Here is a 22203-nt window from a genome sequence, read left to right as displayed (position 1 = left end):
GATGACACCAAGCTGTTTGGTGTGGTCAACACACCCAAGGGAAGGGATGCCATCCAGAGAGGCCTAGACAGGCTCGAGCAGTGAACCCAAGAGAACCTCATAAGATTCAACAAATTCAAGTGAAGGTCCTGCACCTGGGTCATGGCAACCCCCACTATCAGTACAAGCTGGGAAATGAAAGGCTAGACCACAGCTCTGCTGAAAAGGACCTTGTAGCACAGAAAGCCAACTGTATCCTAGACTGCATCAACAGAAACATGGCCAGCAGGTCAAGGGAGGTGATCCTGCCCCTCTGTTCTGCACCAGTGAGGCCTCACCTGGAGTACTGCATCCAGATGCAGAGTCCTCAACACAGGAGAGACAGACCTGTTGGAGTGTGTCCACAGGAGGGCAAATCAATCTAAGGGATGGAACACCTTCCCTTTGAGAACAGACTAAGAGAGCTGAGGCTGTTCACTCTGGAGAAGAGAAGGCTCTGTGGAGACCTGTAGCAATTTTTCAGTATCTAAAGAGGGGCTGCAAGAAAGAAGTGGACAGACTCTTTAGCAATGTCTACTGTGACAGGATGAGAGGAAATGGTTTCAAATGAAAAGAGGGGAGATTTAGACTGTATGTAAGGTTTTTTTAATATATAATAAAAGTAGTGAGACACTGGAACAGGCTGCCCAGAGAGGTGATGGATGCCCCACCCCTGGAGACACTCAAGGTCAGGTTGGACCAGGCTCTGAGCAACCTGATTTAGCTGTAGGTGTCCCTGTTCACTGCAGGAGAGTTGGACTAGATCACCTTTAAAGGTCTCTTCTCACTCAAAATATTCTATAATTCTATGAATCAGATTTCATTCCAAGGTCTGCTGTGTGCAGCTGAGAATTCTTCAGCCATAATGTGTTCTTTGATTAGATTCTGAGGGAAGAATAAACAAGCTGATAGAAAAAGCAGAAGTACTTTCAACACAGGATATTTGTGCTTAAAAATTAACTGGTGAAATGTTGCTGCGTGCAATTTTTGCTATACTTATTGCTGTTCTCCAGAGTCTAATCCCTGCAGAGTTACATATGCTGGACTTTCATTTCAGGGTCGGACATCTGTGCAAAAGAACTGTGCAGATCCAGTATGGCACGAACAGATTATCTTCAAAGAAATGTTCCCTCCACTCTGCCGAAGAGTCAAAATCCAGGTCTGGGATGAGGGCAGCATGAACGATGTGGCCTTAGCCACCCACTTCATTGACCTGAAGAAAATATCCAATGAACAAGATGGTGACAAAGGTGAAGTGAAAATGGCAGAATATTCCCCTATGGTAAAATCCACTTGTTTGAGATCTGAGCACTGATTAATTCCAGTTTAGGGATTCCCAGTGTTCAAGTAAACATTTGTGTCTTTTGTTGGTTCTCAAAATCCTTTTCTTTGTTTAATTAAAAGTTATATTGCATTGTGTTTGCTGTATGGTAGTGTGCTACTTTGTTAAAAGGCTGCCATGTTACTTGGTACCTTCTTTGTGACTGGCAAGAATTTTCTCCAGACCATTAGGGATAACTGATGTAAGTGTACAGTTTGTACTAGTATCTCTTTGCCAATGAAAGCACAGTGTGCACACCATAGGCAGAGCAGGCTTCTGTCCAGGAAGAGAAACGTGTTTTGTTAGCACTCAGCTGGGTGCTACCATAGCTCAAAGAGGTACCATAAGCAAATATGTAAACACTCATGTACATGAAACTCTGCCTTGTGTTCTTTTACTGATGATTAAGCATATGTCTCCCACCTAATTTATACTGTGTTATCACAGTGTGGGACACAGTCATATTTCATTGGCAATTGAAATTTGTATCTGACTCTTTAAACCAAAATCATATGATAAATCATATAAGATGAGAAGTAACATGGGCCTGTGAGCAGTTAGGGCAAGATGAGAAAGCCTCTCCCACCATGTCCCAGTCCTCATCCTTTTGGAGCAAGGCATTTTCTTCCAAGAAGTTTTATAGGTCCTATGTCCCCAGCACATGAAGCATGAATAGCTTCTGATAAATGACTTCAGATTGACAGAGTCCTTGTTGAGTATTAAGAGCAGCTACTCAGTGCCTAAGATTTGCCCTGCAAAACAATGATCTATAGGAATTGGCCCTTGTACACATAGAAATGGACACAGGCTTGGCTTCTGAAGCATGAGAGGCAAACTTCATCAAACAGACTGACAGGAGTGTGTGCTGATGCCTAATGGAAATGCCATAAAATGTGCTTTATCCTCAGGGTTCTTGCCTACATTTGGACCCGCCTGGATCAACCTCTATGGTTCAGCCAGGAATAACAGCCTCATGGATGACCACCAGGAGCTTAATGAAGGTTTTGGAGAAGGGGCCTCTTTCAGGGGACGTCTCTTCATTGAGATTGCTGTGGAGATACTTTCAGGAGGAGCTCGTGAGTCAAAATTTTCAAGGATCATCAAGGATATCAAGTTGCCAGCTAAAGATTCTAAAGCAGCCAAAGGAAAAGACAAAACTGACAAAGCAGGAGAGGATGGAAAGTCAGCTTCTCCTTCAGATAAGACAAACTCAACTGAAGTGGAAGTTGAGCCATTTGACGCACCTTCAGAGGTTGGTATATTAAGAGATTGTTTGACATGTGCCACCCCTAAACTTCTGAGGATGGCTTTGATTTCTGTAGTTGCATTTAGATCATGTAGTACTGCTGCTATATGCTCCCCTCTTGCTGCCCCCATAGTCTTGGTATCTTCTGATAATAAAGCAATTCAAATGGAACACTAATTTGTATCCAAAACTCAGAGAAAGTACTGCTTAGGACTCAGTTTCCATAAAAGTTATCTTCTGTATTATTAGTCCTTCTGCACTGCCTGTATCTACGTATACCTATTACAAACATATGAATTAACAGCTGCTAAATGTCACAAGTCAAGGAGTGTGTTGGCAGAGAAATTGTATGGATAACTGCAGGCCAACATGCAAGTCTGGACCCTGGTCTTGCTTTATATACCTATCTAGCTTTAAATCACCATGGTCTCTCTGTTCTTCTCTGAAAACTATAATAGCAGTGAAATGAGAATAAATTTATTTTCATATAGATTTTCCTCCATACAGAAGAAATCCATTACTGTAAGGGGCTCAGGCAATGTGGCTTTAGCTGCTCGCTGAATACTCCAGGTAGAGGAACAAACCCTGCGGTATCACAAATAAATATTAATAGCAGTAATAAGGATTCATTTCTGGCAACTGTGCTTCAATTTTCAGTATGGAATGAGTAAAAAGTAGCAACATAATGCAGTGCTGCTAGATATTCTTTTGTTTCAGCAATATTTCATGCTATAATAGACAAAGTAATTGTATTTCATTTCTCTGAAAAGGGGGAAAAGGAGCTGTTACAAATAAGGTGGAAAATGTCTCATAGAGCCACTGAGACAACAGAGGCAAATTACCTGGCCCCACAGGCGAACTTTGCTGACTGATTCCAACAGCAAGATGACATTAAACATCTGTTATTTGCTTTCTTTGTAATAGGAGGTAAATGTGTGCCACAGTCTCTGAGCCTCAACTTTAGTAGGCACACTTTGCTCTGGGTTCATACTGGAAATAATCAAGATGTGGAGAAGCCAAAGCTACTCTGGGGCTGCAATCTGCTTGTGAAATTACATTTGATTTGAAATGCTGCTAATTCTTTTGTTGGAAACATATGCCCCTTTGCTGTGTATAGCAGAGGGTTGTTTTCAAAATGCGTGTCAAAGGCGGTTCCTGCTTTGCAAAAGGCAGGGAAATTAATATTCATTCACAAATGATTTTTTAATCATTTCTTCACTCTATTCCAAAAAGATCCTCATTCTGATCTTGCCTGATGGGCTTTGGTGCACTGATGTTCATGTGAGGCAATCAGTAGTGTTTGTACTGGGGAGACTGTGGCAGTCAGTATATGAGCCTGGGAGAACTTAAGCCATAAAATTTAGTTCATTTGAGGTTAGTCTTGGATTGAGGTTAATAGCTTGCTTTGTTAATGGCCCAAGAAGACTGGAGGTCTCAGCTGGTTTTCCTTGAGTGGGTCTTGAATGAGTTCATACAGAACCAAACTGAGTCTCAAAACTCCTCAAGAAGTGACATTTTTTTAGTGTCTGCTGCTGTGTTGTGATTGTTTGGTCCCTGTGCTTCCACTTCATGTGAAAAGCTGACAACACAGTTACCAGTGTCTGTGCTGTGATGCTAGGGAAGGAGAACAGCAGAGAACTTAATACCCCACCAGGCTGACACCTTGATAGCGCAAACACAAGAGCGGTAGGTTAAAGTCACTCTTGGGGAACAGAGTTGGGCATGCAGCAAAAAGTGCCCTTGGACTACCAGAGACTTATAGATGGAATGGTGGTTTAAGTGTATGTGGAAATATAGGAATTGTTTAAGAGACTGAAGAAGGATATGGAGTGAGAAGAAATTACTTTTTTTGTGACTGGCTGATATTGCTGGATGCTGTTGATACAACCAAAGTCATACATGTTCTTCTCTTTTTCCAGTAAGATCAGAGTGGTATTACTATATAATCATTGACAACATCAGACTGATAGATCTACAACAGTAACACAGCTGCTGGATTCTTGTGAAGTCTCCGTGCTGCAAAAAAAAAGTAGGAAATAAAATAAATGTATTTTTTTTTTTCTTCCTCCTTCTTCTCCATCAGATCTATGGAGAGAAATTTGAAGAGTTCCTCCTCTTTGGGACATTTTTTGAAGCCACAATGATTGATAGGAAGGTTGGAGACAAGCCAATAGCCTTTGAGGTTTCTGTTGGTAAGTGTGTTAATTTCTCTAAAGAAGAGAGGATGTGTCACCTGAATATGAACACTATCTGCTACAGTGTGCTGTGTCTCAAGCATCACCTTCAGAACAAGGCTTACAAATTGGGGTTAAGCCCTGATCATCAGGGCAGCACGTGGGTAGCACCATGTTCATTCCAGACTTAAGAGTCATATTGCACAGTAGCACCCTGACACTTGCCATCTTTGTGCCTGTGTACCTTGGTGTGCTCAGACACAAGGATAATTGTGCAGGGAGGGATTGCTCTCACAAATAGAGCAATCAATGAGTGATGTTGAAACATGCTGAAACTTAGTAGGAAGCAGTGCTAGGAATAACAAATAACACATTTTTTTTGACGTTGGTTGGCAAATGATACTGATTTTTGTATTCTCGTTGGAGTTACTACTAAAGATGAGTCTGGCTCTGAACTCAGGGCACAAACATCTGCCAGATATCTGTGCAGTTGAAATTTGAATCCAAATTTGGCAAATGGTCTTTATTTTTATGAAGGGCTGAATCTAGAATCCAGATGGGAATGCTGTGTGTGACTCAGCACATCCCTCTCCTTCAGTGAATCTGTTCTGCCTGTTTCTAAGCTGTAATTACCACTTTGATGGATTCATATCATTCCCAATGGTGGTTACTGCCCTTTAAGGAACAATCGTATCAGAGAAGATGATTGTATTACTGGCAGAGTAGTCTAGTGACAAGCATGAGGCTGTGGCCTCAAGGTGTTGTTCTTGCTAAAGGTCCCTTTGCAACCCTACTTAGCAAAAATTGCTTGGCTGAAAATGAGCTATAATGCTTCTGAGATCAGGCTCTGTAATTATTGTCCACATGTTGCAAATGAGACATACAGTTGCTATTTAAGTCAAATATACTCAGGGTCCTGGGTCCAGGAATAATGGCAACAGTATTGATTTTCCTTCTGAATTTTTTCAGTATAAAAATTTCAAAAGAAAACTGTTGTCCTCCTGGGGTGTTCCTGTGGGTTAGCAGGCAGAGGATCTCTCAGTGATGGGTGCTGGTATTGTAGATGCCTATTGAGTAGGGCTGGTAATGGAAGCATTGTTCTGGAGTCTGAACAGATATTGGGATGAACGTAACCAGTCAAGACCTTTCCATGCTTTGGTATGTCCAGAGCAGATAATGATAAGAGTGGAGGAACAAAGATGTTTGCTAGTATGAATATTCTTCCTCTTTTTTAAACCTCATTCAGGTTTACCATCTCCTTGCTAGTCATCTCCTCACTTGTAATCCTGTGTCTCTAGGTAACTTTGGTAAGGTTACTGATGGAGTGCCAGCAGGAGCTGGAGGGAAAAAGAAGGCACATGATGAAGGAGTGGAAGAAAGCCTACTACATGATAAGGATGATGAAATGTGTCATAAGCTTGGAGTACCACTGGTATCCACCACACACCCTGAGAGGCCACTAATCACAGGTGGGAACAGGTGAGGATCTGTGTTTTAAGGCCTCATCGTACACTAATTTGGTTCCTCTTTCATAATTCGGTGGGACAAAATAATAAACTCTAACAGCATTAAAATGACTGTGTGGAATTAAGGCTTTCAAAGAGAATCTTTGTGCATCTTTGACAATAAATTTGCCAGGCTTCACTGCAGTGAATGGTCTATATCCAATTTTTCACTATTTTCTGATCTGGTGATTTTTAAAAGGGCTGTGTTATGCCAGTTATACTTTGGAAAGCTATTAGAAAGTATACAACTCCTTCAGTGCTGTCTCCGGTTTAGAATCCATGCCCTGATCACAAGAAGCATCTATCATGTTGCAATCTCCAGCAGTAGAATAAGACATCAAAAATATTGACATGAGGTCAAGACAAAAATAACTTCCCAAAACACTTTTGAGTGCCAGCAACTATAGATGTAGACTTAAATAGCAGATAGTAACAAAAGAAGAATGGAATAGTCCTCTTAAAAATAAATAAATAAATAAAAAGAAGGATGGAGCAATGGGTAAATACATGCAGAAGAATTCTTCTTGTTTATGAACAGAAGTGAAAATGTTTAATTAATTTCAAGTATGCCAATAAAAAGTAATCTTTTCTTAGTTACTTTGGTAGGTAGAACAATCCATGACAGTGGATAGTCCCAAGACTACATGGTATCTCAATATGTAGAAGGCCAGACACTGAGCAGTTGACAGATAGAAGGACCAGGCGGGAAATTTGAACCTGGATCTGTTTGGTTTCTGGGCTTCCCTAGAGTTAAGGAGTGCTTTAATCCTTTCTTGTGATTAGCAGTTCAGCCAGATTAAATAAGATGGAGTGGAACAAAACAAATAAACAAAATATCATACCACAATTTTTGTTTCTGGAGCTGATGAATAAATTAAAAAGTGAAAACAAGTTTTTGATAGAAAGATCATGGCCTCTCCTTGTTAAGAAGACTGCAGATTTTTCTACACGCTAGGTTATTATCCTCCATGAGGGACTTTGTGACTTTTAGTTTTCCCTTAAGAATTTAAAGAATTGTTGAAAAAGAATGGATAATTCTTCAAATCTGCTATTTGCTTTAGGGAATATTAACCAAGTTTCTCTCAATAAAGGTCTCTGTTTCTCAAATTTGTATAAAATGCTGCACTTTTTTTTCCCTTCTGTGCTATCTAAAACAGTTTGGCCAGCCAAACAGATACAAAGTACTGACTTTATGGCTGTCACCTTTTGCTGGAATTTTACTGTTCTCATCAATGTTTTTAGCATTAATCAGTAGTTAATGGGATATTCAATATTTTAAATAAACTCTGTGTCTTAGAATAGCAGAAAACAATAACAAATGTCTGGAGAATTATTTGGAGAATAAACCACTCACTAAGCATGAATAACAAAAAGACTTCTAATGTGGACATCACAAAATTGCCAGGAATTTTCTACATTTCTATCAAAATGTATGAGTTGGGTACACTGAAAAAGCAGTTCCCTCAAATTCTCACAGAACGGGTAATAGACAAGAAAACTCCAACTTCCATATGAGTGATTTCATGGACATACAATTTTCTTAATAAATTCCACAAAAGGACTCATGAACTCTAAGAATGGTTCTGGTCAAGAAGTTCTGACATTGAGAGATAGTTGAATTGTTTCTCCCTCTTATGAAACCACCAAATTCATTACTGCTTGAGACCTACGTAGCTCTACTACATACTGAATTTGACATGTAATGCTCGACTTGCTTTAGGTTATTGGAGAGATAGTAAGTTGAAAAATTTGTTTCTCTTTGATATCCCATAGGACAGCAAAACTGTGCAGATGATCTTCATGCAAAAAGTTTGTACATAAAGCTGTGAGAGTTATGTGGAATTTAGGGTTTATGGGTAGGGTTATCAGGATTGACAGGTGATTTGGTTTCTGTGGTTTGGTTTAATGTTTAAACTCATGGGTGCAGTTCTTTCTGAAGTGGCCCAGGATATCTGAAGCATCCACAAAAGTAAATGTGGGAGACCCAGGCCATTCTGTTGTCCATAGGTGCATGTCCAAGTTTGGGCAACTATAACATGGGGCTCTGGATTTCAAGTGCAGGTGATCCTAATTTTCTAAAAATGTGGTTGTGCACAAATGAATGGAAGAAGTCAAAAGTCTTTTCTTCCTACCAAGTGCAGTCTCCTTTCTTGGGTACCGCAGCCTCCCGCAAAGGAGAAGAAGTGGAAAATGCAACCTTTTTTTTCCCTGCCATTTGTTGAACACTGTGAAGATCAGGGGGCTCTGGAACTTTTGTTCTTTGTTATCTGGAGAACCAAATTTGGGGGAGAAATTCGTCAGGGTCACGAGATGATTACACACCAGAAAATAACACTTTGGTACAGTCTTTTCTCACTGCAGAGCATGAATTGGTGGCATTGGACTGGAGCTGGTCCCATAAGAACATAATGCAGTTTACAGAGTTTTATTTATATTAAAAAGCTCTTTGCTGTCCTGTTGTTAATTGCTAAAGAGATGAGGCCTCTGGTGTAATAAATAGTGTGACTAAGTGTGATGCTTCATAGCACTGTAGCGTTATATAAAGTGAGGACAATGTGCTCATCAGGTATGTAGTTTTGGCACTGTGGCTTCCACAGCTCTAATCAAAACACCAGGCTCTGTGCAGGGTGTGCATTAGTTTGCAGAGACCCTGTTTGTGCTGGTGACTTACTCATCTTTTAGTACAAGACACTCCTTTAAGTAAACACCAAAAGAATGTAGCTCTACAAAAAGAGTCAGTACCACAATTTGGCACTGAGATTGAAAGTGAGAAGAGAGAGCAGCTGATGCTCTATCACCGAGTTGTTATGAGCTACGTATCGCTTTTACTAAGGATCTGCCAAGATTTGTCAATAATCCACTAGTTATTCATTCTAAAAAAAAAACCTGTCCCATGGAATGAAAGTGGCAGTGAGCATCCACTGTGCCTCTCCTGCCAGGCAGTGCATGGAGCCATTGCTCTTAAAGATGTGATCAGGTTTTCATTTTTGCCCTTGTTCCTGCTTTATGTCGCACCCACAAATGTAGCAATGAAGCTGTGGTTTCCCACCATCATCCAACTATTTCAGACCTCTGCATGACTCTTTGCCTGACTTCTCTCTCACTCTGGAAAGTCCTAGAATTAGAGCCATTAACTTCAGAAGTTTTTCTCTTCAGGGATCTCATAGATAGCATGTGATCTTGTAAGTGGTGCTTCTGTTTGTTCTTCCTACCTATTTACTGCATAGCTCATGAGAGGAAACCAAATAGCTTTTTTTCCCATTGCCTCTCGCTGAACTCTCTTCTCTCTTTTATGTTCCGCTCTGTACTTCACTTCTTCAGGAACTATCAGTACTTGCCATATGATGAGAGGAAGCCTTGCATCTGTGTCAGGAGTTACTGGGGTGACCAGACCTTCCGTCTGTACTCTTCTAACACTCTTGAAAATATGGCAGATCAACTGGTAAGTAGCATCCAAATTCCCAGGCTTAGGTGTTCAGCAGGGCATGACAGTGAGATGTCTCCGCAATTTACCCCGGCTGTGTTTCTTGCCATTCAGCCATTTATCTGAGCTAGTTGAGGACTGACTCCAATTCTCAGTGGAAGTAGATGTCAGGGTAGACCTTCTATGCCCACTAAAGTTTGAGAAGTTAACTCCAATAGCTTGCTAAATTTAAGCATCAAGGCTGCAGACAGAACAAAGGAGAACTATAGGTTTTCCTCCTAAATAGCAGATAGTTTCTCACCAACCAGTCTTCATCAAAGAGTGGAAACAGATCAGCTTCCAGCAGTAGAAGCATGTTGTAGAGTCTGGGGAAAGGTCAAAGCAAGCCATGCCATGCACCACGCTTATTGTACATCAAAGGTCCTGTTTTGTCACATTACATGCTCACCTCCTGCATTCTTGCTACTGGTACAGTGTGTAATGATGACACAAGACCAGCAGAATGGCAAAGAACTCTGTTTTGCATAACAGCATTTTCATGTGTTTTCCTTAGGAGGAATCATTACTGCAGGTAAAGGACTTGATCAAGATTTCAGATACTGAAGCTGGGGAGAAAATGAGGATGACCCTAAGTGACTTCATCAGTCAGAGCAGGTAAGTACATTTACTAAAGGAATACTGAAGATTGGCCTAATATGTTGGCCGCAAATTCAAGACTAGGCAAGGAGACTGATGATAATAATGGCAAAAATAGCACAATAAACTTTCTGGGATGTATATATTTGTTTGGCAAATGGCTTCCTGAACTGCAATATCTATTTACACAAAGAAAATATTTTATTGCTACTGTCAATATTTAGTATTGACAGGAGACTACTCCAGTCATATCCATATTATTTTGGCCTTCTGGACAAGAAGAATAAAACATGGAGGAATAAATAGGATTTAATACAGCGTGTGACAGATTTTCTGCAAAAATGTGCAAAGTTAGGATAAAAACAAAAGGTTTCACATGCTGGGATAAATCCTCCAGTAGGCTCTGTGTCAGACAATGTGATTTTGACTCAAAATAGATATAAACCTTAACTTATTAATTCTTTGAGTTCTGATGAAGAGCCTGTAGATTCTATTCTTTTAATCCTGTAGGCACTCATTTATTTTAGACAAAATTTCTGTGTCTCTGTCTTCTGAATCATGCACTGCAGCAGCCAGGGAGCATTTCATTAAAATCTACACTAGAAACTCATGTTAAAAAAAAACAAACCAACCCAACCCAAACCAAATAAATATACACTGAAAAAACCCTTTTATTGTTGTGTCCTAGGGCCTTCATGAGCGTTGTTGAAAAGAAGCCCAAAGGATTGAGCTACACTACTTTGGACAAAAAAAGACTCATGCTGTTCAGGCAAGAGCTGGTATGAGTGTTTCTACTACAAGCACTAGTGCAACTATGTTAACTGAAAGTTCATGGGTTGTATGCATATTAATTTCTATTTGATTTCAACCACATGGGAATGCTTTATAATTAACATGAATATGTAATCTAAGAACTTGTTTTTAATAAAGCTCGCTCACGCTGTGCTTTGTTGTAAGGCACCCTGAAATAATTCGGAACATGTTTTTAAATACGAATAAGACATGATAAAAATGAACCAACTTATCTTTACTCTTTAAAATGGGATGGCGCTGAGTTCAGTAGAATAATACTAATCAACATTGCTGTTGGATTTTTAATTATTGTGGTGGGGTTGAGCTTCAACTCTAGTAGAGCCTGGCATTTGTTATACCTGGACATCTACAAACAGACTTCAGCTTCAGTGTGTTCTTGTGTGTTCTACTTGAGATCTGTTCCTTATTTCTACATTTAAAATTTCCCTTTACATTTACCCTCCCTCAGGTGCTAGAGGAACATTAGCAAAATGAACATCTGGATTAAGCTAAGCAGAGCACAAGAATCACCTACGTGTTTCTTAAGATTATGCCTATTGTCTATGAAGATGTACTTAGGGCCATCTTTTTGCAAAATAGATATATAAAATAAGCTCTATCTTTGTGTTTCTCTTCTCTTTTTAACTTGCATCTAAGACTGTTTTTGTCTTCTGTGTCCAGTTCAAAACAGTTTATACTGAATAAAAATACGTGTTGTCATTCCTGATTGCAGGAAGCAATGTCCAGTGATGCCAAAGGAATTGTTCAGCAGCAGAAAAAAATGTCGCTGGATGAAATGATACGTGCAACTCAGATCTTTATAGATAAAATTCGATTCTTGGTTGATGAGGTAATCCATACAGAAACTGAGATAAATTTAAAAGTTAATTTTCATAATCCAATATTAATAGCAAATCTTCATCTGACCAAAGAGTCCTTCCTTGGATGATTGATCTTAATCCTGTTTTGCAATTCATGGAGCTGTTAATAAGCTGGAGTAGGAAACACTGAGATAAGTTATATTGAGAAGATGTGGTACACAGATTGGTTTGTTTTAAAAATCGACCCTCCCCTTTGTGCCCTTTCCTGGTGGTTTGGGGACAGCCTGCTTTCTGATCCAATTTCATGTCTCCACCTGTATGTTATAGTGATTTAGACTTGCTGGTCTCCATATTATACTTGACTGTGCAGACACTGCTTAGACATACTAATAAGCCTTAGAATAATAGAAGAACAGCTGTATTTTGTCAGACCAAATCCAGCCAGTCAAGTGTTCTCTTTCTGCTTGCTGTTTATGCTAGTAAGACAAACAAGACTCTGGATATTCCACATAGAATTTCTCAGGTTGGAAAAGACTTCAAAGATCATCGAGTCCAACCACAGACATACCATACTACCCTAACAGGGTTTGTGTTTGGCCTTGGGCCTCTTTTTTGTCTTTTAAGATGAAGTTGATGACATTTCCATGGGAGTTACTTGCAGTTTATGGGTTAGTGGCTTCCTAAAGTTTTAGTTTCCTCTGGAATGATCTGCAGGATGGGTGCTCCTTAGGCATCTTGCAAAGCTCTCTATTTTTATGTCTGTTTATGAGTGAAAATTTGGCTTTCAAAGCATGAAGTGACAGACTTTTACTCAGGGAATACACAAGAGACATGGGGGATCTGCACTTGGTAGAGTATTTTAACAAAAAATAATGGCGATAGCTCACAGAAAGAAGTCCATTTTAGTTCACTATTCTTTGTTATGCAACAGCCACAGAATACGGTGCCTGATGTGTTCATCTGGATGCTCAGCAACAACAAGAGAGTTGCATACGCAAGAATCCCTGCAAAATCCATACTTTATTCCCCTGAGAAAGATCAGAGAGGCAAGAACTGTGGGAAGATTAAAACCCATTTCCTGAAAGTAAGTCTGGGGTATTTTTTGATCAAAGCTAATGGCTGAAAAGACCTTGGTATTCAGGTTTCACCCAGAGACTGTATTTTACTTGTTTATCGTTGCAATACACTAAAAATGTATACATGTTTATATATGTCATCTATTAATATTTGCTTATGTTTATATTTGTCCTCCTTTAAGCACTGCATTATTTCCAAGCTTCTGGTGTCAGAGTAACTCATCCTTACTACTTGTCAGACCAAATTTATAGCACTGTTTATCTGTAGCTATATGCATAAATAGACACCTCTTTGATGGCAAAGATGTCAGAATGTAGCACATGGAAGAGAATGGTAAGAGCTCAGCAACTTAGTAGCAAGGAAACCTAGCTATTCTGAGCTAAAAGAGCAGTTGTTTATGCTTGCTATTTAAAATATGCCTATATTTGTGCTATATATGTATGTGTGCTATGTATATATATAATTATTTCAGAATTACTCATTTTGAAGGGGAATCTCAGTGGATATTACACACCTACAAGAGCTGTGTGCCTAATAATGTCCAGCAGTGGAATATTATGCAGTAGAATTTCTACTACAGCCAGTAGGAGAACTCTGAACACACAAAGCAATAGGAATGCCATAAAGTTATTTTTTGTGTTTGGGTTTGTTTTGGTTTTTTTTTTTTTTCAGCTGGAGCAGCTGGGAACACACCTATAAAGCTTAGCTAAAGAGCAGCTGGATAGAAATATCTAAGCTCCTGATAGTTTTCATAGGAATTTGTTAAACACGATACTATTTGCCTGCATAAACAAGCAAACAAAGCATAAAGTGCTATATTTCATGCTGCAGCCCCTACAGTATCAAGAATGACCTTAGGAACAGATAATAATAAACACTGAGCTAAGCAGAGATAGATGTAGTGGGTGGGTAAGGTAAGGAAATATACCCTACTTGTCAAGACTAGTATGTTTTATGCTGGGATATGCTTTCTGATCTGCCCAATCAGACATGGGAGTGTTTACTGGAGGCCAGCAAAACTACATGAAATGTGAAGTGGGTTGAAATTTGGGAAACATCAGTTATCATCTAGCACTAGTATGGATACAGCTAGTCTGTACAAACACGATAGTATCCAGTACGTTATTTACACAGTTTCAGCCAACTACTTCTTTCTTCCCTAAGAATCACAGAAATTGCTTGTGCTAAATGGGTCTTTGGACCATCACGGTGAAGAAATGGCAGTTTTTAATTTTTTATTTTAATTTTTATTTTTAAGATACCTGGCAAGCGCCCATTGGGCTGGACAGTGCAGGCAAAGGTGGACATCTACCTATGGCTTGGATCAGCCAGCTACTCCCATCACATCATGGATAATTTGCCTGTAGGATATGAGACTGAAATACCATCCACTGCCAGCTCAGGTCACAGCATAGTGCCCTCATCTGCCTGTCTGCGGTATAAAAGTGAGACACTGTTTATTCTCCGTAATAGTAACGGAAGAGGTCTTGTAAAGAAACAGGTGGTCCCCAAAAAGCTCTAATTCAGAGGGCTGGAAGATCTCTGTTTAAAGCAGCTGCTTTGAGTTAATTACAGCTCAACAACTTTTGGTTAAAAAAAAAAGGCTTTTTTCATTGCTACCTGCTTGGTTCTACCACTTCCATCTCCCAGGTGTCAGGGAAAGGACCTGTATCCTAACACTTTCTGGGCCATAAGTGTGTCTCCTTGTAATGAGGAAGCATCCCTTAGTTCATAGAATCATAAAAGTTGGAAACGATCTTTAAGATCATCTAGTCCATCCCTACCATGCCTGCTGAACCACGTCCCTCAGTGCCATATCTACACATTTCCTGCACACCTCCAGGAATGATGATTCCACCACCTCCCTGGGCAGCCTGTTTCAATGTCTCACCACTTTTTCTAAGAATAATTTTCTTCCAAATATCCAGCCTGAACCTCCTGTGGGGTAACTTGAAACCATTACCTCTCATCCAACCACTGTTACATGGGAGAAAAGACAGATCTCTGGCTTGCTACAAGCTCTTTTCAGGGAGCTGTAGACAAGGATCCTTTTCAGAAGGATGTGCCTTTTCCCACCTACTTCTACATGGACAGCATTTCTGATGGTGCTGGCTGAAACAGTTGCATGGCAAGTGGTGCATCTTCCCCTCTTGCCTATGTTCTGCTTCATTTCCATGAGGCTGATGTTGCTGTTTTCTTTGCAATTATGCAGATGTGCACCTCTTCCAGATGAGAGCCCACATGTATCAGGCAAGGGGCCTCATTGCAGCCGACAGCACCGGGCTTTCTGATCCTTTTGCGAAAGTTACTTTCACGTCACACTGCCAGAGCACAAGGGTGAGTTGCAAAGTCCCTAGTAGTAAATGAAAACTCTTCAGCTGGATAGTTAGATCTTTAGTTGGATGGTTGTATTTTGTACAGTTAAGCCACAAAATGGAAAAATCTTGGTTTTTCACAGAGATGCCTGGCAAGAAGAGTTAGATGTCTGCCATTAAAAGGCAACTCCTGAGAGTTCCCTTTAAGCAAAGTAAAAGCATAGCTGTACTCACTGCTCAAACATGAGGTGCAGTAATACTTGTTTATTTTAGCTCCTTCAGACGTCAGGTTCTCTGGATCTACCTTTGCAGCAAGCAAACCTCTTTTTCTGTATATTTTCACTTTGAGCCTTAGTCATTGCTCGGTATGAGTATGAAAAATTATCTTTCCTTATAGACTTAGTGTAATAATTAATCAAAGAGTGAAGCAGACCTTTATATGACTTCTGTAGCCATGTGTGGCTTAAACACTGCAAAGATATGCCCAATTATCCCACTTATTCCTCAGGCATTTTGGGGCACAAATGATTGCCCATGGACATCTGAATAAGCATGTAAAGAGAAGTGGGAACTTCTTCCCAGCTTCAGCTAGAAGGGCTGAGGTACAACCTTGGAAATGAGAAGGTTCTAGAACATAAGGGCTGACTTTCAGAAGTCCTAAGCCCTCTACAACTATCTTAAAGTGGGGCCTGGAGTTCTGAAACCTGTGACACAACCAAAATTTACCTCAGCAAATATGGTATCTCTGGGACATAAGTGTTTAAAAACTTCTCCTCATTTGAGCTCTTCCCCCAAAAAACTCCTCAGAAGACCGACTAAATGTAATTAGAAGGTGCCTTTAATACTTGTGCTGAATACAAGAGTGCTGGCTCATCACCAGAATGCCAGCAGAGTTGCACAAGTATAAAAGGGCATCTGTTTTCTCTCTGGCCTTTTGAGTTTGCTGACCCTGTGCCAAATGAGAAGACCCTGACTTAGAAGATAACCAATGCTCATTTCCTGAACCTTCTAAAGTTCTCTGACACCTTCTCTTAGGAAGACAGTGCTGTAGCGTATCCTTAAGGGAAGCAAAAAGCTTTCTGTGCTTTAAGCACCTGTTTGTGCTCCTCTTGCCTCAAGGATATGAATCGATTTTTTCCTGTAATGTGATTCTAACTTCAAATAGAAGCTGATGAGTGAAGCCAGTGAGGTTAGTGTTTATATGCACCAGGTTCAGGAAAGTAGAAGTTGGCCAAGGGAAGCAGTAGTTTATAGCACAGAATCGTTATTTATTCGCTGCTTGAATAAAATGTTGTAGCTGATAAATTAACTTGCATGTATTTAGAACACTTTCAGCCAAAGGTCAATAAACTGAAGTCAAGAGCCTGATTTCCATCTGAAAGAGTGATAGCAGAATATGGAATAGCTCTGTGGTTGGTACATTTCTTCCTCTCTAAATATTGTCTTCTTTAAGTGCATTTCCCTCCAAGCCAGTTAAAACATTTCAAGTGATGAAATACTATAAGCATCCCTGTAAGTCAAATTATGACAGATTAGAAGTTATTGTTGTGTGTGATTAAAGTGTTACATGTTATTGCATTGAAGCAAAACAAGATTGAAAAAGGTGTACCCTGCAGAAGTGAAAGCTGGTCTCAGTTTTGATTATGCATTCCCAATCAAATAATGTATAGGTCACTGAACAGTTCTTCTCTTTCATTAGATCATTTCTCAGACATTGTCCCCTACTTGGAACCAGATGCTGCTCTTCAATGGCATTGTGCTTCATGGGGATGGGGAGGAAATCGCTCAGTTCCCTCCAGAGATCGTCATTGAGCTCTATGATGACGATGCAGTGGTAAACTTGAACTCCTTCTTCGGAAGAAACCCAGACTGTTCCATCTTTCTGTCAGTGTAAAGGCAAAGCTGTGCCACTGTAAAGGCATTAAAAGGCGAATTGTCATGTAACATGGTTAACCTTGCTGAATGGAGCTCAGTTCTACAATAGTTTGCAGTTTAACATCTGAAAACAGCCCTGAGACTCAACTTTATGTCCTTGCAAAGCTATGGCTTTGTTTTTCCCAAGTGAAGACTGCTCCCAAAAACTGGCTTAGAACATTTAAAAAAAATCTTCTTACCTGCTGTCTTTGCACACATCTGTAAATATTGTAACTGTGTCTGTGGAAATGTGAGTTTATCTCTGGCCATGCAAATTCTTGCACAGTCTCACTGGCTAAATGTAGCTGAGAAACCTTTGATGCCCTGAAGGGCTATTGACCACTTAGCACCACTCATACCCCTGTTGTCATAGCTGCCTTGACTTTTTCATTGCTGTTTACTTCAAGAGAAGAGTTTTGTTTTGTTTTATTTTATATTGTTTTGTTTTGTTATTAACAAAAATTAGTGTCTACATCATCTTTGTTTCATGTGCCTTTGACACCCGTGTTTCCTTTTTCTAGGGTAAAGCAGAATATATTGGGTCTACAGTGGCTGCCCCAGTGGTGAGACTTGCTGACCACAAGTATGAACCACCTAAGCTCTCTTACCACCCAGTGTACTGTGGGAATCTTTCTGGAGGAGACATTCTTGCTGCATTTGAGCTCTTAGAGGTAAACTAGACTTCCTGGACCAGTGGATTTTCACCATGAGAATTAGTGGAAACGGCAGCTGGAGTAGGGTCATTCTGTTGTTGCACATCTCAGTCCATATGCAGTCTTTATCACTCCCTCTGTCATGCTGGGAAACAGGGGACGCTGCCCGTGCATACACAATGGCCAACTCCTCGTGTGCTCTATGCATCATTTGGCCTCTGGCCCTGGCCTAAATTGGACTCTAGCTTGAGATACAAATATTAAATCATCACCATCACTGCAATGACCTGCTCTTTAGAGAAATGCGTGGCACTGACTTAACAGCTTGAAAAGACTCTCAGTATTGCTCTCTCACTTAGAAAAAGAGTGCTGAATAACAATAATTGGATAAGGAAAAATGAGTTTCCTGCTACCTGTAGATAGTGGGAGAAACGTTACACTTTTAAGTCGCCATAGCTCTGGGGCTGGCCCAGCAAATTCACAAGAGTGGTGTGACATGCCTGGGATTTCAGACCGTAGGGTATTTGCAGAGCCACCACTTACATCAAACTTTCTGCTATGAACCTATGACAGTTTAATCTCAAATCAGAAATGAGAAAGATATGAAACTCCATGATAATTTTACAGATATCCCCAGGATAAAACAGGCTTTTAAGCATGATGGGCTAATTATGTTCTTGATGAAAGCCTGTGATGTGATACCACCGAGACCATATCCTCATTATGATGGGTAGAGGTAGTCTAGTACCTTAGCAATAATTTTCCCTCTTTTTATTGAAATTCATTTGTTTGTGAACAAAGAGAGTACTGTTTTTTTTTTTGTTTTGTTTTGTTTTTTTTGCTATCTTTTGGGACATGAAGAGCAGTGCTGCACAGGGCATATATCCAAATATACCTCAGAATATCTCCAGAGAGCAGAGAAGAATTGTAAGCAAAGACATTGTAGTCCTGATATTATTCTTTACTGTGACAGCTTTCTCAAGCATCTCACATGGCAGGTATCAGCAATTAAAGAAATTTTCAGGAAAGAGTACAAATAAACATCTGCCAGGTTTCAAAGCACTTCCAGAACTGTTGTGCCAGTGGCTCCTTCCAGTATCTGATCATGCTCTGTCTGAGGATGGAAATGAATATCTCTAATCACCAATTCATTCTCATCTTCCAAGTTCAGAATCCTTCTCTTGACATATCACACTCCATAACTGATTTGTGGTACTGTGATTCAGCTGAAAGAGTGGAGCATGGAAAGTGAACACTCAAAATGAAAGTTGTTATGCTAGAAGGCTAACTTAGTTCTTGTGATGTAACATCTTGTCATTTAAAAAAAATATTAGCCATAAAGCAAAGTTCTCTCTGAGTTCTACTAACTGATTTCCCCTGAAGTTAATGGATTTTCACTACGTAATACAGAAGTGCTACTAGAGTTGTTAGATCTTGGAAAACTTCAATACCTTGCAAGACAGTGGAGAGTTGTTCATTTAACTCCAATATTTCATCAGAATAAAAGAAGATCCAAGGATTCTTGGTGTGATGTTGGTCTTACTTCATCAAATGTCATGATGTAGGCAGGTTTTGCAGTTCTCGGATGCATGGGATGGTTTAATGAATTTAATAAAACTCTTTATGAGGAAATTGTGCTCTTAAAAGTGAGATCTCTGATCTAGTGCTTGATCTACTGGTTGGCAACACTGTCTGCAGCAAGGTGGTTGGAACAAAATGATCTCTGAGGTCCCTTCCAATCCAAGCCATTCTCTGATTTTCTGATTCTCTGATGTCTCTAGTCTTCCAATCCTAAGCTGCATCTTTGGAAGTTAGTCCTTTCTCATAGCTTCACAAATAGCTAAGCATTTTCTAGTTTAATGAAAATTAACAAGGCCTAGATCTCTGGTCTTAAGCTCCATGAAATCTACTCAGTGATTTGCTTTGGATTCTTACAATTAAGAGTAAGAATCCATAGATACAGTCATAAGCATGTTCATGTGAATTATTGCTGTTATGTTATTATTAGCTTGTGCTGCAGGTGTTATAGAATCATAGAATGGTCTGGGTTGAAAACTATCTCAATGATCATCTAGTTCCAACTCCCTGCCATAGGCAGAAATATAGGCCTCCCTCTAGGCCAGGTTGCTTAAAGCCCCATCCAGCCTGGCCTTGAATGCTTCCAGGGAGGGGACATTCACAACCTCACTGGGCAACCTGTTCTTGTACTACAAGACATGCTTTCCACCCATCACCTCCTTCACCTACTGGGTTCTAGGGAACAAATACTTTCTCCCTTAGGTAAATTAAACTCTCACACAACAGTATGTAGCTGTACAGGCAGATGGCCTGGTTAAAACAAGCAGAAGACTTCAAATTTACAGGTCCTTTGAGAACTATTTCTCAGATGCTTCACCTTTCATCAGCAACAAGTTAGCCTGGGAATGATGAAGATCTCCAGAGAGTGTGTTTATCCCAAAAGCCGTATGTAGTTTACAAGTTCTAAAAAGCTGACAGCATGCTGTGGTGCAGTTCTATTACACTCAAGTGTAATGTAGCTGAAGAGCACTAGCATTATCTCTGGCTGGCAAATGTACAGCTTAGCTCATGTTTTCTGTGTGTTCACCAGCCTTTTTAAGCTAGAATCGGATGTCTAATTTTCCTGTGCAAGTCTTGTAGGCAGTGTTATGCAAAAAATTTATGAAATAGAATTACCATAATTTTCATTTTTAGTAAATAGAATTACTATGGTTCGATAGATGCATGTCTTTAGGGCAAACTACGTCCTGCTATGACAGCAGAGACTATTATTTCCAGCAAGGTGCATAACCCCAATCTACTGAACACACTCCCTGCCAAGTGTTTTAGCATCACAGCAGGACAGATAGCAATCCAAGTCACATTGCTTTTTCATCACAACCTGTCTGCTTTGCAATGTGTTGTGCAAAACTGCATCAGATTGATGTGTTTGACATACTAATCACAGATACTTCTGTTACTGTTTTTATTCTTCCAAAAATTGGCCTAATACACGACTGCTGAATTTTTCAGATTCCAGACTCTGATCCAGATAGACTTCCCCCCGTGGATCCACCAGATGTTAACCAGATTTACCCAGTTCCAGCCAACATTAGACCTGTTTTAAGCAAGTACAGAGTAGAGGTGAGTCACTTAGAATATATCCATTTACAAATCTCAGCTTCTTTTATCCTGTTACTGAACTGTAAAGTTTTAATAACCTGCGATGATGAATTTAAAATTCTATTCTATAGGAATGACATAAGCTTGGGTCCCACATTTCAACCAAGTATTGTCTTTTGATTGCTCATAAATGACTACAGCTTAAAATCAGGGAAATTACATCCAGATCTGGATAGTTTGCCACCAGAGCAGACTTGTGACTGAATCATGCATTTAGTAGAATATGAATTGTCAAGGGTATCTAGCAAGGAAATGACAACACCGGATGAAGATAACTTCTTTTTCTATTTTGCTGGTAGAGTAGGATCTCACTGGTCCTCACCCTCTGTCACTGAGATAGCTTTAATGGGCCCAGTGAGACTTTCACATATCTCCAGTCCTGCTGGTGTTCAATCTGTCTGCAAAGTCCCTTGTAGTCCTTTTTGGTCCCGATAATCTTTTCAGTGGCTTCCCTCATCAACTGTAATGAAACTATCCCTCACTGCTCAGCCCTATCTTTCAGGTTCCTCCTGCATGCCCTGTACAGTCCCACTTTTCCTGCAGGCCCCTCATTCACAGACCCAGTCTTCCACATCAGGAACATAGTTCTTTGAAAGAAGCTTCTTGGAGACTTCATGCTATGTACTGCACACACAATGGCCAGCTCAGCTGGCAAACCCCTGTTAACCATCTCAGTTCATATTTAGAATTTTTTCTTCTCCAAGAGATAAGACTCCTCAAACAAACCAGGACTGATAACCCCTCTGCCCCCCACAGGTCCTGTTCTGGGGTGTTCGAGAACTGAAGAAAGTCCAGCTTCTCTCCGTTGATCGCCCCCAGGTTTTCATTGAGTGTGCCGGGAGAGGAGTGAAATCCTCTGTCATCCAGAGCTACAAGAAAAACCCCAATTTCAATGTCCTTGCAGACTGGTTTGAAGTGGTGCGTACAGGATGCTGCTTCCGGACTATCTGCTTTCTGTGTTAAGGCGTTAATTACAATTTCCCTCTTTTCCTGTCAAATTATTTCCTCTGTCTCTTGTGTAAATACAAAGGCATGTCAGTTCTCATGGAAAAAGACAGTAACTTAAAGATGTTTTATTTAAAAGTTTTCTGCTGCAAATGCATGATAAAAGAAAGAGATATTACTTG

General features: G+C 40.1%; 1 protein-coding gene across 1 annotated transcript in view; it reads left to right on the top strand.

Moving 5' to 3' along the window:
* FER1L6 (fer-1 like family member 6) overlaps positions 1–22203 on the top strand; it is a 76293-nt gene that overhangs the window by 31894 nt on the left and 22196 nt on the right. Inside the window, exons 10-24 of the mRNA XM_072330651.1 lie at positions 1076–1268; positions 2248–2591; positions 4669–4777; positions 6058–6238; positions 9586–9706; positions 10242–10342; positions 11013–11103; positions 11850–11966; positions 12869–13021; positions 14273–14459; positions 15227–15351; positions 17029–17163; positions 17765–17914; positions 20927–21037; positions 21833–21994. Coding sequence (XP_072186752.1) covers positions 1076–1268; positions 2248–2591; positions 4669–4777; positions 6058–6238; positions 9586–9706; positions 10242–10342; positions 11013–11103; positions 11850–11966; positions 12869–13021; positions 14273–14459; positions 15227–15351; positions 17029–17163; positions 17765–17914; positions 20927–21037; positions 21833–21994 — 2280 coding nt within the window. The remainder of the gene's footprint in view (positions 1–1075; positions 1269–2247; positions 2592–4668; positions 4778–6057; positions 6239–9585; positions 9707–10241; positions 10343–11012; positions 11104–11849; positions 11967–12868; positions 13022–14272; positions 14460–15226; positions 15352–17028; positions 17164–17764; positions 17915–20926; positions 21038–21832; positions 21995–22203) is intronic.

Source organism: Excalfactoria chinensis, chromosome 2 (genome assembly GCF_039878825.1).
Source record: "Excalfactoria chinensis isolate bCotChi1 chromosome 2, bCotChi1.hap2, whole genome shotgun sequence".
In the NCBI taxonomy this organism is placed as follows: Eukaryota; Metazoa; Chordata; class Aves; order Galliformes; family Phasianidae; genus Excalfactoria; species Excalfactoria chinensis.
The sequence above is the reverse complement of the archived record's forward strand: the minus strand, read 5'-3'. Positions and strand labels throughout refer to the sequence as shown.